At 31.7% G+C, this 20,054-nt stretch overlaps 1 protein-coding gene across 1 annotated transcript; it reads right to left on the reverse strand.

Annotated features, from left to right (window-relative positions):
• Nucleotides 1–386: 386 nt before the first annotated feature.
• LOC112776871 (uncharacterized) lies at nucleotides 387–1,327 on the reverse strand. The gene is made up of 3 exons (XM_025821147.1): nucleotides 1,188–1,327; nucleotides 720–1,091; nucleotides 387–633 (listed from the first exon to the last, which is right to left on the reverse strand). The coding sequence occupies exons 1-3, from the start codon at nucleotides 1,325–1,327 to the stop codon at nucleotides 387–389; spliced, it is 759 nt and encodes a 252-aa protein (XP_025676932.1).
• Nucleotides 1,328–20,054: the final 18,727 nt, after the last annotated feature.

Raw genomic sequence — 20,054 nt, forward strand, 5'->3', positions numbered from 1 at the left:
GGCCAAGAGTTTCTATGAGAATCGGCATCCAGCAGCCAGCTGTGACTACGCCTCTTTGCCCTTCGTCACGAAAAACTTCTGCAATCTCTCGTACGTGATGCTCACAATGGCAGAAATCGGCAAGTAACGGGTGCCCTTCAACACTGCATTGATGCACTCGGACAGATTTGTCGTTATGTGACCAAACTGACGCCCGCTGTCGCAATGTTGTAGCCAAATCACTTTCCTGACATGACTATCCCAGTCAACTATTACGGGGGAGACTACTCTTAACGCATCCATGTACCACTTGTAATCGGCCTTGCTTGGACTATAAGCAGCGTTAATGAGGTATCTCTTGCCTTCGGCTAACTTGAATCGAGTCATAAAATTTGTAGCCATGTGTCTTATGCAGTAAGCATGGTAGGCTCTTGGGGATGCAAACCACTGTCATCGGAGCTAAGCGCGGCCTTGATAGCCTGAGATCTGTCGGAGATAACCAACAAGCCGTTTTGTGGGGTGACGTGGTGTCTCAGATTAGTTAGGAAGAACGACCATGACTCGGTGTCCTCTGACTCCACAATGGTAAAAGCAATAGGCAGAATGTTGCTATTCCCATCTTGCGCCACCGCAATAAGTAACACACCACCATACCTGTCATACAGATGCGTACCATCTATAGAGACAAAGGGCTTGCAATGCTTGAAGGCCTCGACACATGACGGAAAAGACCAAAATACCTTGTCAAACATACTGCAGTCATATACCAGGAGGTGTCTATCGTAGAACAGTTTGACGCATAGGTCACAAATGGTACTAGAAAACAACTCTGCAGTGCCTGAAGCAACTTCAGAACCTTATTGTATGACTCTTCCCAATCTCCATAGATTTGTGCAATTTCCTTTTGCTTGGCCATCCATACCTTTCTATACGATGGTTTGAAGTGATAGCTTGCTTGGACCGCACTTTGCAACACCGGAATGCTTACAGAGGGGTTGGACTGAATCAACGGCAAGATGACCCTACAGATCAGAGTGTTGTCTAACTGACGATGGTCTTGAGACATGGTGAGTGTTAAATGACTTTGCACTCCACCCACCCTCCGAACCTCCCTGAACACAACAAAACAGGATTGCTTCAGCCATGTCGTACACCTACTTAGTATATCATATAGAAGTAATGAAAAGCACAAGTAAACTTAAGCTTACCAGTATCCGAGGTTCTGCCGAAGGGCCACACGGAGGCTCCATTGACACTCATTCTCAGCTTGACGGCACTGCACATGGTACTTTAACCAGTCCGATTCGATCACCCGATACTCTGCACTCCTCCGAATACTGTAGTTCATCACACCCTGAAGCACTGCCTCTCGGCTTCTAAACTTGTGGCCGACTCGAAACTATACACCGCCGTCTAGGTTGTAATCCTTTTCACTTGTGTCAAGAAATGGAGTCATCTCAAGCATGGCGTCTAGATCCAGACTGTGATAATGAGACAGAACTGCCGAAAGCGCCGGTATTGGAAGAGGTGGAGGCAGGACATGACGGGCCACGATCTGAACACGTGTCTCTAGAGCACACTCATCCTCATGCCCACTATCAGACAAGTCGTTGTCACCACTGTCCGCCACGTAATCCTCGTCCGACTCCTCCTCTGCCTCATCCACTGGAACATCGACATGAATGGGTGATGGTGCGAGGGATCGGTCGTCTTGCACATAGGTCGAGTGTACGGAAGTACCACTGCACTGTGCCCCACCTCTGCAGAGAACTCCATTACTTGCTCCACCATGATCCTCCCATGGATGTCAAACATCAATCACACATGCACGTCCCCTAGAAGTCAGAGCAGTCGAAACCGGAAGACTCCGTTATCCATTGGTTCCAGCAACCTATACGCCATCCTTCTAATTTCCCTCGCTTTTATACCACCGAGCTTGCTCAATATCAAACTCCTTAAATCGGACAACGTCTCCACACGCTGAGTGCAAAACAATATCGGATCCTCACACTCAAATATCACCCTGTTGTCATCGTTTCTCATACGACAGTTGGGATAAACAAGCACAACTATGTATGGACTATTACTGGCCATTAATGCCTTGTATTTGTGAGAAATATGAGCCCCAAAAAGGATAGAAAAAGTTTGTGAAGAATACCAAGAGTTACACATCCTTTTATAGCTGGTGGAATTTTACTCTATGTATCTCGTTTACACTGCAAACGAGATGAACATTGCATGTATCTCGTTTATAGTGTAAATGAGATATATCTCTATCTTGTTTACACTATAAATGATATACATGCAATTTCGTCTCTTTTACAGTGTAAACGAGATATGAATGGAAAACGCAAATCAGTAAATATTTTTCAAATTATTTATTTTTGTAATTATTACTTTTATTTTATTTATTTAAATAAAAAATTTGAAAATCGCTGCCAGCGAGTAGCAATTAATGAGGTCACGTGACAGGACTTATGCGTATGCACAGAAGTGTACGTATGCACACTTGGTGATTTTCTTCTTGTGCGTACGCACAAGTGTGTGCATACGCACACCCAAACTCGATGTCCAATATGACAAATTGTATATCATTTTGAAGCTCCAGATGTTAGCTTTCTAATGCCGCTGGAAACGCTTCATTTGGACCTCTATAACTCAAGTTATGATCAATTTAGTACAGAGAAGTCAGGATTGGCAGCTTTCCAAATCTTTCATTTCTTAAATTCTTCCACTTTGCATGCTTTTCTTCCTCACTTCTTCAATCCATATTTGCCTTCAAAACCTTAAATCACTCAACAAACACATCAAGGCATCAAATGGAATTAAAGTGAATAAAATTAACAATTTTAGGGCCTAAAAAGTATGTTTTTACTTTTAAGCACAATTTAGGAAGAAATCATGAAACTATGCTATTTCAATGAATAAATGCAAGAAAAGTCAATGAAATTCACCCAATTAGAGCAAATAAATACCATGAAATGTGGATTCATCAATAATCATTTTGGCCATATTGCTTGGCAATGCTTCAGTAGGTTCAATCAAGATATTCCACTCCATCATAAAATTCACAATTCAATCAACCATCTCAGTTCACAAATACTAAAGCATCTATAGTTTCTTTACAGAAAGCAATCATACAATAATACATCCTCTACCAGCTCCATCATTTCACAATCCTACTACTTTTTGTAGCTGTTCTTTCCATTGTATCTAATCCAAATTGGTATCCTGATACTGGAGCTTCCCACCATATAACTCCAGATTCTTCCACATTCTTACAATCTTTAGAATACACAAGACCAGATTAAGTGCAGATAGAAAATGGATCAGGTTTACCTATTTCCAAAATTGACAGTTTTACGTTGTATGCTATAGATTCTAAAAGATTATTTTTCTTACAAGACTTAATTCACTCACCTGAAATTACTAAGAATCTAATTTCTATTTCTAATTTTGCAAAAGATAATGAGGTTTATTTTCAATTTTATGCCACTTCTTAGTTAAACGTGAGCATACTAATCAAGTGTTGTTGTAGGAATTTAAAGATGATGGTATCTATAGATTTCACAATATAGTTGTTCCTCATATTTTTAATTCAACTAATTCTACACAACCTTGTATCTTTATTAAACCATTAGTTTTTTTAGAATTGTGACATTTAAGACTAGGTCATACCGCTATGAAGACAATATCGTCTATTTTTTTAAATTTAATTTTGATGCACTGTCAATGTAAAGTAGTTTTATACATGTATCTAATTATATAATGTCACATTAGTAAAAATAACTACTTTTCACATTGACCGCATGAATGGTAATCCAAAAGAATGGATGTGATTGCACGACTGTATAAAACGCTTTACACTGTTAGTTCAACAAAATTAAACTCTTCTTTCCAATTATAACATTACTATTTAGAATAAAGACAAATCATTATAATCTAAAAATATGTAAAAATTGTATGAATGTAAAGAGGTGAATTATATAGTAAAGATGTAAGTTTATAGATTTTTCTTTTAATAGAATGAAAGAGAGATTAATAAAGGTAGGACCCACATTTTGAATAATAATAAAATAATAAAAAATAACTATAAAAGGAATTATTAATAAAGGTAGGACTCACATTTTGAATAATAATAAAATAATAAAAAATAACTATAAAAGAAATTATATTCTCTCTTTATACCACTCCAATCTGTACAGTAGAATGCCCCATGTAAAGATGCACAAGTTGGCTTTTTTTTTTGGTAACACCCTAAATTTTTATACTAAAATGGTGTTTTTTCGAAAGCTTATTTTTTGGTGACTAGTTTTAGTTTGACGAGTTGGTTTTGAATCTCGAGATAAAATAAATAATAATATAATATTACTATTATATTATTCTATTATATTATTCTTTTATTTTATATGCTATAATCAAAATAGAGTTTAGATAATAATATTATTAGCGAGTTCGATATCTGTCGATATAAGTAAATGTTAGTATTCTTTGATGAACTTAGATTTGCTAAAGTTTCATCGTATATCATCTATCCTTATAATCATTATGTTACTAATATTATTTATATTAGTAAATCATATATATTTATCTCTATATGTATTATTATTTGTGTTTTAATACATTTAGATTTTATAATTATCTGTTTAATATATTTATAACTTAAATCGCTGACTCAGCAATTTAAAACTTTAACACATGGCCCTTAATGACACACGCCCCCTCCTTATTACACCATATAGTATCATCATCTCATTTTCTCTTCTTCTACATTGAACCATGAAAGAAAGAAAAAGAAAGAATTCCAACAACACATATTGATTTCTTGAGTTCCGTAACTTCCATAAAAAATTTAAACCAATTAAAATGTTCGTCTCTTCTTCCTCTTCACGATGACACCACGTTCCATGGAAGGAATCATGAGGTGAAGCTGCTGTCCCTTCAAGCATGGTTCGGCCAAGTGGATGATCAAGGTGGAATAGACGATTTTTTACGTTTTCTTTTTAGATTTCTCAGTCATAAAACTTCCTTGGTGCTTTAGTGTTGGTGGCTACAACAAGGAGGTAGAGTTTGGTTAAATTATAAATGATTAATTGTGTTGTTGGTGCGTGTTGACTAAAGTGATGATTGATGTTTAAAATCATATGTTTATTTGCTTATATTTTTTATGAAAATTTAGTGTTTTTCAAGCTAAACAATTTGGTTCTAAAGAGATGCTGGAAACCGAACTATTCCAGCCTGAAACAAGGCTGTTTAAAAGCTTTAATCATGTGAAATTTGATGTGGTTTAGTGGCTAGGAAGTTGAATTAACAATTGAAAAAAATCGGTTACCAAAAAAAATTAAAAAATTAGTTAAAAATCAAGTTAAAATGGATGAACTTTGATGATGTTAGTTTGGTTCTTGAAGAACGAGAAACTCTAGAAGCTTTGATTATTCTGATGTCAAAATATAAATAATAAAAAGTTTGGAGTTGAAAGTTAATTAAGTAAAAGTTTGGGAGTTAAAGCAAAATTTTCAAAAGTTAAGTGGTTAAAGTGTAATTTTTAGAAAATTTGGGAGTCAAAATAAATTTTTAAAAGTACAAAAACTAAATATTATTAATTGAATTTCAGCTCTAACATATTATAATATTATTATTATTTTATTTAAATAATTATCTTATGAATAAAAATATAACTAAAGAGTGGAAAAAAGACAAATTTTTATAAAAATTTTAGAAAGACAAATCTAAGTTCAGAATTGGATTTCTCTTTCATAAAACATCTGGAAAAAGGTGAGGGAAGAGTGTGAAGATAAATTGTGATGCTAAAAGTAAAGAATTAAAAGAATGATGCCAAAGAAAAGAAAAGAGAAGTAATGACTGTGAAATGATTAATGAAAGTGGAGATTAAGAAGTGAGAGTCAATTGAGTGGCTACGGCCATAAGACTTACATAATTAAAGACTGAGTATTTGTTTGGGACTTTAGTACCAAATTGTATGTGGAGACATCCGCATGCTAATACCCTATTTCCTAGACATAGGCCAATCAATGTAATGAAAAGTCAACTAATTGCTACAACCATAAGTCTTATGCAATTTGAGAGTCAATTGATTATCTTCGGTCATAGGACTTGTGTAATTGAATATCTAGAAAGTCATATTTAGGATTCATGCTCGGATAATTTGTCGGAAGTGGCAAGGCAACTGACACATGAGCTTATGGCCTGCATAGGGCTAGACATTCATCATTCTTGGTTGCTGCATCTTTGTTTGCTTGTTTGTGTGTGTTCTTGAATTTTCTTGCTATGTGATATTTTCTGTGTATTCTCTATTTATATATTGCTTGCTAGATTTCTGTCGTGGCACGCTAAGTAATAAAGAATCAATGAACTTAACTTCTAACCCCCAACCTTACTAAGGATTCTCCAGTTCTTACTCCCTCTTTCTACCCTATAGATGGAGACGGGAGAACCTTTCCATGATCTACTAGAGGTTTTCGCTTACGAGGACCTTGAACTCATCCGCATGTATATACACCACATCCCTCTAGAAAGAAGGACCAAAAGAAGGACCATATGATTGCTATTGCTTGACGACATCCTGTTTAGTCACATCTGAAGACTTATAGTGTCTTTCCCTCGTACCTTAGAAGGATTAGGCTTATAAAGAGAATTAGGCTAGCCAGGATTCCAATTTAGGAATATTTTGAATAGGTCAGGACCTGGGATGTCATATGTATCTATATGTATATAAATACTATCTAGCTATGCTAGGAGTGTTCTGATTGGATGCGTACGAGATTAACAACACATGACTATAGTCTTGAATCTTATATATTTAGATGGTTGACTATATTACTGACGTTATATGCTTTACTTGTTAGACTTCTATAACTTTGTAATGTATATTTTTGTACTAATGACTTAACGCTTTCAAAATAATTAAAAATTAACCGTAAAACGACGACGTATTAATCATGATTAGACTCATTTAATAAATAATAGATAATAAATAAAAATAAAGGTTAGTAACACTCAGTTTTCGGTATGATATAAAGATACTGAAAATTAGACTGTTACATTCTTTATCCTCTACTACCTACAATACTTTTTTACAATTAGTTTTCTCTAATATTTGGGGACCATCTCCTTTTATTTCACATCTTGATTTTAAATACTATATAATTTTTATTGATGCATACTCTAAATACACTTATCTTTGCTTGTTACATACCAAATCTTAAGTTTTCTTAGCTTTTCAACAGTTCAAATTATACAAGGAGAACCTTGCCAACCATAAGATTAAAGAATTTCAATCTGATAATGGAAGGGAGTACATATCAAATCAATTTAAGTCTTGTCTTGCTCAAGTAGGTATTGTGTAAAGATTTTTTTTTGTTCCTATATAACAGAATGGAGTAGTAGAAAGAAAACATAGACACCTCATACAAATGAGTATTGCCATGTTATCTATTGCCTCCATAACTCTTACTTTTTGAGATGAATCTGTTTTAACAACTACTTTTATAATAAGTAGAATTTCCCCTCCTGTTCTTGGTAATAAATCTCCATGTGAGGTTTTATTTAGCACCAAACCTAACTACACCTCTTTTAGAGTATTTGGTAGTACTTGGTATCCCTTACTTAGACCTTATAGTGATAATAAACTAGATGTTAGGTCTAAAAAGTGTATTTTATGGGCTATTCTACTAGTTCTAAGGGTTATAAATGTCTTTCTCCTTGTAGTAAAGTTTATGTTGTGTTTGAAGAATATTCTTTTCCTTATAAAGAGTTATTTCTTAAATCCAAGTCTACTAACAACAATCACACACAACCTGATATACCTACTATAGGTTTTTTACTATGTAAGAAATCCCATCAGCAAAACTTTTCTGAGAGTGTTACTACTAAATCTAATAACTTAGACCTTAAGCTGAGAATTTCACTCATAATGACAAGAATACTAATCATCCTCAAATACATCACTTTAATAATAAGGATCATCCTAATGGTGTTGTTCCTATCACTAGGATTAAAATATGCCTCTTTTTTACAAATCCATCTAATTTAGATCCTCCGCCCTTTGCTGACTCTATTACTAATAATCAAACTAATGCCTCTCTAGAAGGTAATAGGCACCCTATGTTAAGTAGGTCCAAGACTGACAATATCAATACTAGAGTTCTAAATACCGTTGTTAACACTACTAATAATTTAGAAGAAGTACCAAAATTTATCGTTGTTGCTTTGCTTATTCTTCATTGGAAACAAGCAATGCAAGAAGAGTTCAAAACCTTGATGAGAACTTATTACACCTGGACCTTGGTTCCTAGACATGGAAATGCTAAAATAATATGGTGGAAATGGGTTTTTATAATCAAAAGACTAGTTGATGGTTCTATACAAGAACATAAAGCTAGATTGGCAGAAATGATTTAGAAACTTAATAATACCTTTACTTTGAAAGATCATAGTGTTTTGTCTTATTTCTTGGTATAGAGGTGCAAAGGATCATCTCTCACAAAAACAAAGTATATTAAGGATTTGTTGTCCAAGCTTGGCATGAGTAAGGCTAGTCCTATGCCTACTTCTATGATATCTTCACTGCAAATTACTCTCTACTGGGTCAAAGAAATTTGATGATCCTAAGTTCTTTTGATTAGTTGTTGGAACCCTTCAATATGTTACTATCACTAGACCGGATTTAAGTTTTATAGTGAGAAAGGTTAGCTAATTCATATATGATCCTCTTCTTTCTCGTTGGAAAGCTAGGAAGAGAATCTTGGGGTATCTCCAATGAATGAAAGATCATAGTCACATCATGTATAATGCTCAGATTTCAGATTATATGACTTTACTGATGCAGATTGGGCATCCGATCTTGAAGATAGGAAGGTCAGTTTTGGGCTCTTGTGTTTATTTAGACATTAACTTAATTTTTTGGTCTTGTAGAAAATAAATTACTATCTCAAGGTCTTCTACAGAAGTAGAATTTGAAATTTAACTGCTTGTAATGCTGAGATTGTTTGGATTAAGAATCTGCTCGCTGAGTTGGATATCAAGGCTCCATCAATTTATTGTGACAATTTGAGCACAGTTCTTCTTACAGCCAATCCTGTTCTTCATGATAAAATAAAACACTTTTAATTAGGCATTCAAATAATTAGAAAAAAGGTGAAAAATAATAATCAGTAAGTGATTCATATTCCTGAAATAGAACAAATTGTAGATATACTCACTAAGCCTTTGTCTAACACCATTTTCTTTGAGAGATTAAAATTTAAGCTCAGAGTTATGCCAAGACCCAACTTGAGCTTGAGATCAAGGTCAAGATAAAAAACTGGTCAGCAATTAGTTAATTATTGAAGTAGTTATGTTAGTAGGTGCTTTAGAGTTGGATAAGTCAGTAGCATATGTGTATAAATAGCTCTCTATCCTCACTCTCAATCACTTAGAGTTGTAATCACTTCTTTTGTATCAACGTCATTCTATATTCAATAAGAGCTGAATACTTGAATAGCTTTCTGTTCAACTAACTACTCTAGTTGTACTTCTTCTGTAGAATTCATAAATTTTGCATCTGTTATATATTGTTCTTCGTTTTCTTCTAATTCAAGCAATCTGACCTTGGAATTCTAGAAAATCTACTTATATAAACCAATTTAATGAAATCTCCTTTTCATATCCATATTTAAATTTCTTTTTCCCTAATAATACCAAAGAAATCACAAATTTGAGAAAGAAACCCCACCACTTGTGCCAGAAAAGACACCTTATCATCACATCGCTCCTCAATCCTCGTTCAACAAGAAAAAAGATTATAATTATAATAAAGTGCTTGCATGCATGCCTCGTTTTGGCATAATTCCATGCTAATGAAAAAGTACCCTTTCCGACTTGTTTAACTTTTTTATCCATTTGCTTCACATCTACCTTGGTTATTAAAGTAATTAAACTAAAAAGTAATTAAAAGTGTATTAATTATCTTCCGGCAACGTATGATTGGAAGACAAAACAAAGTTCCTCATTTGCTATAAATCACATCTTTTATATATAAGCTGGGATATGTTAGACTATTTATAATAAGTTATTCTTTCCATTTTGAATATTTATCTCAAAAGTCAAAACAAGAAACACATATTAAAAAAATAATAAACATGTTGCATATCCTAATAATATATAACATGTATATATATAAATTGATGACTTATCACCTAATGAATACATATTTTCAAATTTGCTTTTATATATATATAGAAGTATGTTTTTTTTTCTACATCTATCATCTATATATGCCAAAATTTAAAATAAAAATAGATATTAATAAAATATAGGATAAAGTATTAAATTGGTTCCTACATTCAGGCATAATCTTATTTTGGTCTTTAAGGTTTAAAGTGTTCTATTTGAATCCAAAAAAGTTTTATTTAATTTCAATATAGTCCCACCATGAGGTCAAAGTTAAATAATTAATGGAATGTCCTACATGACAGCAGTACAAAAATAAAGTTGATAATCTGGAGAACATGTACAAACTCCAAAGGTACAAAATCAACCGTGGATACATCAATATATTTATTTATCATTTTTCTTACAATTTAAATGAAATACTTTCTATAGAACTAAGAAGAATGATAGATAAATGTATTGATTCATTTAAGGTTAATTTTGTGCCTTTGGAGCTTGTACTTATTCTCCAGATTATCGACATTTTTCTTAAACTGAGATCATGTAGGACATTTTATTAATTATTTAACTTTGGGCTCACGGTAAGACTACATTGAACCTAAGTAAAATTTTTTTGAATTTAAATAAGACACTTTAAACCTTAAAGACTAACTTAAAAACTAATTTAATATTTTATCCTAAAATATAAGAAAGGTTAAATTAAACATCCAAAATATACAAATAGAGCCTAAAAACAATTGATTGAAATTTAAGTGGCATGTCTGGGGTAGTTATACATAGCAACACCCAACGCTTTTTGCAACAAATAGTCAAATGGTGAAAATTTTGAAAAAGAAAAAAGAAAAGTTTCGTTGGGTTGGGTTTTGATGTTTTGACAAAGTGCACCCCGCCCCGTAAAGCATGGATTAGTGTTGTTTTGTTGGAAAGGATTGCGAGTTTCAATCATTGCATCCACGCTGCTCCAATGATTCAGGGTAACTATATAACTTGTAGTCTTGTACGAATACGAGTTTCTAAATTCTATAATCTATAGTACTTGTTTAATTTGTCGTATCAACACGTGCTCCTTTATTCCCTTTAAGTTTTGTTCCTACCGGTAGTTGAGAAAATTAAAATAATGAAAACGGAGAAAGAGCAAGAACAACTTGGATTAGATTAGGATTAGCTTAGCTTACACACACACATATGAAGACAAACTAAGAGATTGTCTTTTTAAATAGTGAGATAATCATTCTTTGTTCAATTTTGTTTAGATTCTGTGTTTGAAGTAAAAATACATAAATGGAAACAAATATTTTTATTTTTATTTTTAGAAAAATTCTATTTTTAGAATTTGAAAAAATTATATCTTTATCCATCTTTACAATTAAACAAGTGTCTACGTCTAGTGTATATATTTCTCTCTTTCAAAAACAATATCTAAATAAAGATCAATTATTTGAGAAGATGACAAAGACATGCATTGACGTTAACTACTTGTTGAACAATCTAGAATTGTTAAGTGTCGACATTGCTATAGGGTTGAGATGAGGAACAAAAAAAACTTAAATCAGTATAATTCTGATAGTAATTCATATTTGGTGGGTACAGCTGAAAAAAAAATATTGATAGAAATAAATTTAATTTTAATGTGTATCAACAATATAAAGTGTTTTCCAAATACGCTCAATCATTATATATTATTATATCAACAAAAATAGTTATTTTCAGAACCACAACGTGAATAATCATTAAAAAAAATATATGTAATTAAGTGACTACAAAAATAATTTCCGTGCACCAAAATTAACTTAATACAAAACATGTCTAAATAAAAAATTTAGAATTGTGCACTAGCTCTCCCAGATTCGTTCACATAAATAGTTTCTGTTCTTATATACGCAGTTTAATTTGCTGTTTGATAATATACGGCACACACATGAATCATATGGTCCATGATTGAACCAATATTTTATGGGGCTAATATAATATTCATCCGTATAGATAACAATTGGCGTCAAATAGATTTTAATTGACAACACTCTTTCAAAAATGTTGAAAAAGGAACTTAAATTTCAATATTATGTATGTTAATATTTATTAATGATCAATTCGTCAACACATCTGTCATTAATGTACGAAAAGATGTATTAGTTTATGTTTTTTTTTTTTTTCTAAAAAAGTCTATTGCTAATAAGTGTCCTAAAAACATTAATTAACAATATTATGCAAAAATAGTTTTGATAAAAAATGCAGGTTAATTTTTAATTCTTTTTATATATCAAATATATTGAAAAAATTAAAATTGTTCTAAGATACACTTTAGCAAAATTCTTTAAATTAAAAAATCCGATTTTCGATGGCTAATGTAAGAAGAGAGCGGCTGATTGGTGAGTGTTTCTTTTTTTTCCATTACTTTTCAGGTACATTTCAGTATATTTCACCCAAAGGCAAAGAAAAGATGCAATCAAGCGTTTGAAAAGTTCAGGTAATTAAGTTAAAAAAAGGAGAAAATAATAAAATATAGAGATCACTTAGAACATAAGTTAGGATTTAAAACTCTCGTGTCCTAGACTGCACCCAGTAGTGTCCCTTAGTCAAAGTACATAAACACACTTCGTGTCCTTAATTAACAAGCACTGGAATTTTAAAATGCATATGAAAAACATTTTTTTTACTTTCCCTTTCTGTTAAACGGCTGAAAAATGAACTAACTTATGTATGCATCTTTCAACTTTGATTTGATTCTTATTAAGTTTCTCAATTCTTGAATTTTCTATAATAATAAGAATAATAATAATTGTGTCATGTTGTTTGTTTTAAACTCGTTCTACTTTTATGTTAAAATTTTTTATTTTAAACTCGTTTTACTTTTGGGTTCTGAAATAGGTCTCTAATTTTTATTTATGTGAAAATAAGAACTACTGTTAAGCTAATATATAAATAAGTATTTAATTAATACGTATTCTAACAATATATGTTAAACTTATTAATTAAAAATTAAAAATATAAAATTTAAATTTTAACGTATTTATTAAAATAAAAAATTTTAAAATTTTTACTAATAACAGTCTTAATATATACTTTTTAAGGTGCATAAAAAGTAAATCTTAGAAATATTATACATATTATATATATGTACTATGTAGACTTAAATAAGAAATATTGCCGGAGAACATCATTTTAATTTCAATAATGGGCATTGGCCGCAGTTAAAAATACTCATTATAGCAAATTAAATGGTCCAAAATTAGTGGTATATATATATAGATCATTGGCAGAGTACCCATGGGGTAAGTGGCTGATTCCTGATTAAGTGATCGAGCTACTTGTCGGCCATGGGCCATAGTATCCTATATTAAATTATGGTACATTTTAATATATCTATGTTACAATCATTACCGTCCTTATAATATTTTAAAAAATATTATTAAAATTAAAATAATATTTATTTATTATTTAATAGTATTTTTTTAATTCTTAAAAAATATTATCAAAACATAAAAATTTTAATTTTAATTTTAATGATATTTATATAGTTATTATAATCACTATATAAACATACTAGAATCATATATATAATACCTCTCTTGTAACAAGAACCAAATTCAACCAATTGAATCCAACGGATTAATCAAGATTTAACCACTTGTCAAATCTGGTTGTAACCTAAAAATCAACTATAAGAAATGGTAAAAACTAGTTAAACAAATTAAAAAAAAAGACTAGTAAATTAAACCTGTAACAATTTTTATAGGTAATCAAATATAAAAAAATGATAAATAAAATTAAACACTAAAAAATACATTTTAAACCTTGGTATATTTCATTTAGGGGGTCCAATTCGCCCGGAACACAAAGCTTATTTTGTCGAATTTAAATTTATTATTTTTATCTAATGTAATTTTTAAACCACGCTTCAAGTAGGCTTAACTTAATTTGAAGCCATGTTCTATAAATAAGATGCATATTTTAAAACATAATTAATAATAAAATATTATATTTTAATTAATATTATTATATAGTATTATTTTTATTTTAAAATAATTTATTTGATATGTATAAATATTATATAATATTTATTATATTAATTTTTTAAAATAAAATTTATTAATTTGTTATATAAAATTTATAAAACTATATATATACCCTAATTAATTATACATAAAATCATCCAATTCAATTCGATTTATTTCAAATTAATTTATACTCAATTTTTTAAGATATATCCGATAAAATATTATCAAATCTGATCTAACACAATTGTACCCTTAATTTCATTGATGTCATGTAAACCGATAATGGGCACAATCTTACTTGCTCAACCAAGCATTTGAATATGACAAAGCAACACACAATATATTATTCTGCTTATAAATTATAATCTATACTTATTAATAATTCATACCTATTAATAATACGAATTTTTTTTTTACTGTGGTTCTCATTTTTCCCCCAATTTTCGTAATTATATTATTATATAATAACTTCTTAAATTTATATCATGGACTCTAATTAAAAATACCTATAAATAAAATGATCATATCAATATAATTGCTTTTCCTCGCATTCCTGCACAACACAATTATCTTATTTTCACGTTATATGTATTTTCTCATCAATGCAAATCGCCGCATTTGATCCCACCAATGTTTCTTTCCCTTCTTTTTAATATATGTTGTTTAATTTTTCTACAAGCAATTTGCTATGGTATCCAGATTTTTGTTTTATTTTCCTTTTCATATGCCCAACTTTTTCTTTTATTGGATTGGATTTTTTTCTCTGTGCATAATATATTTCATGAAGCGTAAACATTGATCAATTTTTTCTTGTTATACAGAGAAAAAAGAAAGAAATAAAAAACAGAACTAAACTAATTTATGTTATTTTTTATTTTTGACTTTAAAAATAATTCAAATTAAAAACATTAGAAAAATCAACTAGACAAGCACCAGTTGCTAAAACGTAATAAATTAACTTACTACTTTAAATGAAAATTTTTCACTATTGACACAACAAATCAACACATTGTTATTTTGAAATTTAATTTAAACCCTCCTTGTCTAGAAAGTTTTTTCGGTTTTCATTGTGCTTTGTGAATTTGTAAAAATTTTAAAATTATGCTTGTGCTTTTGTATTTGATAAATAAAAAATTATATATTTATATTTTAAATTTTGAAAAGTTAGAAGTAATTTTTAAAATTAACTTATACTTTTTAAGGTTAAAAGACCTAATATAGCCTTATATAATAAAGTCATGTTAAATGTTAAAGCAATTTTACTAGACAAAATATTTGTAATTTGCACTTATTAAAAATTATTTTTATTTTTATTTATAAAATATAGTTATTAACTTATTATGTAAAATTCGGTCAAACCGTAACTAATTAATTAATAAATTAAATAGGATCAAATATGGTTAGAAAATTGAGCAATCAAAATTTGATACTTTAAATATAATATTTTGACTAAGTTAATTTTTCTGAGTCGGAAAACATAATTTTTTGCGTAAAAACGCGCACTGGAATTTTGACCGGTAGTACCGGCTGAGATCTGTCTGGGACTGCAGCTGAGATAATTAATATAAATGAATAAGGCTAAGAAATTAGGATTTATAATTAGGAAAGGTAGAAATATTTAAAATATGATTTAAAACTCTAATCTTAAAGGTTTTGGCCCAAAATTAGGCCAATAGACAAAAATAAGTGAACCGGGCCTAAGTAGGCCCAAGACCCAACATATATAAACATTAATTATGAGTATTTCTACTCATTTACTCTAAGAGTGTGTGTAGTTCAAGTATTACTTTGTTACAAAGATTTCATTCCCATGTGAATCAAAGATACCCAAGGAGAAGGTGGGAATTGAAATGATGGTATTCTGATTCCCTGAATCAAACTTGCTTAGGAATAGCTTTTCAAACTTTGAATCAAACATGGGAATATGATATTCCCATCTTAAAATTCTTAGGAATTATTTATAATTCCTCTAACCACACACACGCTAAAGAAAGAGGGTAAAGGCGCTGAAATAGAGAAGAGAGGAAGAAGAGAGAAAATCCTAATTTCATCAAACTTTAAATCATCATAACTTTCTCTCTGGAACTCCGATTGACGAGCCGTTTGTCGCCACGCGTCGCTATTCTCATCCTCTACAATTCTATCTAAGTTTTGTAGTGAGTAATCTACTGTCCTCTGTCCAGTTTTCATTTTTCCTTTTAAATTCGAATTTGATTTGAGTCTTGAGGAAATATTGTGATTTTGGTTATTTAGGAGTACTCTAGTATGAGCCATTGGTGAGTTCTATCAACTAATTTTATGGGTTAAGGTAAGAAACCCTCTAACCCTTGTGAAAATTGATTATGTTAGAGTATTGGGTAATTTTTGTGCACAATTGGAAGATTGATATTGCTTGTGGGGCCTTGGTGAGGCTCGTAGCTAAGGATTGGTGGAGGCTCTCAAGAAGAAGCTCAATTATTTTGGCTACAAGAGGTACGGTTTAAGTTTCATTTAAGTACCGTGTAGTGTGATGAGAATTTCCAGACTAGATGCCTCTAGGATTAAGTTTGGATTGTGTAAATGGTTGGTACTAATATGCATAGTTGATATGTAATGCAAATTAATGATTAGGTTGAGAATTGTGTGAATTGTATGTTTGGTGTGTTGAGAATTTGATGAATTGGATAATGAGTATTGATTTGTGGAATATGCATCTAAACTGTGAATTTGGGCCGGAGGCCGCGAATCTTGGGCCGGAGGCCGGAAAGAGGTAAGAAAGGTAAGTTGATGTGTGTATTGTGTGATGATATAAGAGATTGGATGAATTTTATATATTGAATATGTGAATAATTGGTTTGGTTATTGAATAATAAGGTTTGAGGAATTGAAGTGTAGAATTTGATTGTTTTGGGTAAAATTGTGTAGATGAGGTAGGTTTGGTTTTGGTTGAGTGTAATTATGTGAATGTGGTTGGGTTGTGGTCATTTGGATGAGTGGAAATGAATTTGGCTTGTAAACATTAGAAAAATTGGTGATTTCTATTTTTGGGTAAAAACTGATTTTTTGACCAACTTTGGCAATCTGTAACTTGGTCCACGAAGTTCAGAATTCTTCAAAACTGAATTTTTATGAAAGTTTATTCAACAATCTTTTCAACGGTTCGAAAATGGTTGGAAAAGGAATTTTGTATAAGATGTGTGTTGGAAGTTTGAGGTTTAAAAATGAAATTCTGCAACTTATTAACTTAGTAAAATTTTTGGCAAATCGTGCTTCCACGCGCATGCGTGGCCGACACGCACGCGTCACTCTCAAGTTTTACTCCCCCACGGGTGCGCCTGGCCGACGCATACGCATCGCTGCACTGATACGAATGCCCAGTAAAAAATTCCGATAGTTGCGCGGGTACTATGTTGGTTTTGTGCGAGGAGCACAAAATGCACCCACGCGTGCGCATGGGCGACGCGCACGCGTCACTCTACGTTTTTGACTCCCACGCGTGCGCATGGGCGACGTGCACGCGTCACTTTGCTTTTCTGACTCCCATGCGTATGCGTGGGCAACGTACACGCATGACCCTGTTTTCAGCAAAAGTTGATTTTGAGTTTTTAAAGCCAAATTTCATAACTTTAAGCCTCCATTCTCACCCTTTAAGTCTTAAATTCTTATAATATGCCTAGTAATGAAAAGAAGTTAGAACATGTGGTAACTTGTGGATGAAGTAAAGTGAGAAGCAATGATAAATGATGAGTAATGATGATTATATGAGTTGCTGAGGATGATGGTGAGAGTGTTGTGTATGTTATGAGTCGGATGGCTGTGATAAGCATTGAGATATGGCAGAGTGTGTATATGTATATGATTAATGATGAAAAGATTATGATTAATTGAGGAAGTATAGAGATGGTGGTTTAAAAATGAATGTGACGTGTGACCCCCTGGGTAGTAGGCAGTGGCGTTGTCCACTTGCTCCGGGTATGAGATGGGGAAGGAGAATTATGATAAATGAGTTTAATTATGGAGTTTTGAATGAATGTATGTCTGTGATACCTGGGTAGTAGCAAGGGTCGTGGTTCATCCTACTTGCTCCGGGTCATTATTTGAGAATTGGTAATAATGAATAGTGATTATGAATGAATGTGGTAAATGAATAATGATGGAAAATGTTGAATGTGAGTATGCTTATGTTTTCTCTCTGGTTGTAATGATGACAAGGCACATATACCCTCTAATGGTGACAGGGCACGTACTCCCTCTAATGATATTAATGCGCAACAGAGAGACTGTGCCCGGGTTAGCTACCGGACACGTCGGGTTGGCTTGATAACCGACAGATGATATCATCAGCCATAGGGCAGGCATATATCATTTGCATATGTTTGAATTGTTTGGGTTTGTCTATTTGTTTTATCATATATGCTATGTTACCTGACTATATGCTATCTGTTCTACTTGTGCCTTAATTGTGTATTACTTGTCTGTATTGATTGTGTTTGTACAACTGAGAGGTCCCTCGTACTGGTGTCGGTTAACGCTGAGGGTTGTTCTTATTGAAATGGAATAATGCTACGATTAATGTGAAATGATTATTACTGAATGAGATAATTTGAGCTCCCTGGATAAACACAGTGAAGTAATTTCACTTGCTCCAAGTGAGGATATGAAGTAATGATATAATATTGCTAAGAAAGAATAGTTGGGGATGGTTTTGTTTATAATTTTAATCCTGGTTTGTTGGAGAGTTAGAAAGTCGGGAAGCATGAGAAATATGAATTAGATTTAGCATTCCCTTATGACAGTTGCCTATTCATGGATTAACGAGAACCTAGGATAGATACATGGTGAAAAGAAGTTTAGGATGTTTAGTGAGTTTTTATTACAATGCATTGTATTTATTTGGCACTTTTACCGTACTGGGAACCCATGGGTCGGGGATTCTCATTCCGTATATATCTCTTGTTTTTTAGATGCAGGTCCAGGTGCTCAGAAGTGAGCTGTGGTTCATTTGAGAGATGGCGAAGATCTTTATATTCTCCACTTTATATTTTGCTCAGAATCTCTCAACCTTTATTTTGAAAAGCTTATATTATGTATTGAACTCTTTTGAACTTGCCTACAGAGGCTCTTATGTTTCTTTTGGGAGAGATTAGGAGATTCTGTTGTCAACTATTGTTATACTGTACCCTAGCCGACCTAAACTTCGCGAGTCGCGACTAGTGACTATTTACTTATGTTATATATCTATATATTGTTCTTCTCTTAATCTCTTTTATGCCTTTATCAGTATATCACTCTCGACTTCACGCTTTATCTTTTAGTTGTCGATGCGTGAGTGATACGACTTTGCGATCTTATTTTTAATCTTTTCAGGCTTCTCGACTAATACTCCTTTCAATTATACTTATAATTATGTAGTAAAAAATCTACCTGAAAATCGTACCACCGTAATTCATTGACTTATGACTCGAGCGTTTATGACTCGAGCGTAAGAATTTGAATATTAGGGTATTACATATTACAATTTGTAAATAACTATTTTCATAAAGTTAGCTCTAATAAATAATTTTTATAAAGTCAAAATTTTATTAAGAATATTGCTACACATTTAAATTAAATCTTTTTATTAACTAAGTTCAATTAAATTAGTTTAACATAATAAAAATTAGTTATGACTAATATTATTTCAAGTCTTATTATTTAAATTAATTAGATTTAATTCATAAAAAAAATTTTAAATTGTTACTCTTTTACTAAACTACTTGAACTAAGAATCTAAATAATTTAAAAAATACTAAAAATTATAGCACAAATACTGGTAAGAATTTAACTTTTGTGAATTTTGTACTTGGACTCTAGGAATAAAAATAATCAATTTTCCCTGACAAAAAAAAGTTCAAACCTATTTTCTCAAAGAGTTAGAAAAGATAAATA

The sequence above is a fragment of the Arachis hypogaea genome, chromosome 3 (assembly GCF_003086295.3).
Source record: "Arachis hypogaea cultivar Tifrunner chromosome 3, arahy.Tifrunner.gnm2.J5K5, whole genome shotgun sequence".
Lineage (NCBI taxonomy): Eukaryota > Viridiplantae > Streptophyta > Magnoliopsida > Fabales > Fabaceae > Arachis > Arachis hypogaea.

Excerpts from the sequence above, each read along its gene's own strand:
- LOC112776871 (XM_025821147.1), bottom strand. The coding sequence starts at position 1,327 with ATGAACTACAGTATTCGGAGGAGTGCAGAGTATCGGGTGATCGAATCG. Across the intron at positions 1,092-1,187 it reads CGGCAGAACCTCGGATACTG|GGAGGTTCGGAGGGTGGGTG; the intron begins GTAAGCTTAAGT and ends TGTTGTGTTCAG. Across the intron at positions 634-719 it reads ACTGCAGTATGTTTGACAAG|GTATGGTGGTGTGTTACTTA; the intron begins GTATTTTGGTCT and ends TCTGTATGACAG.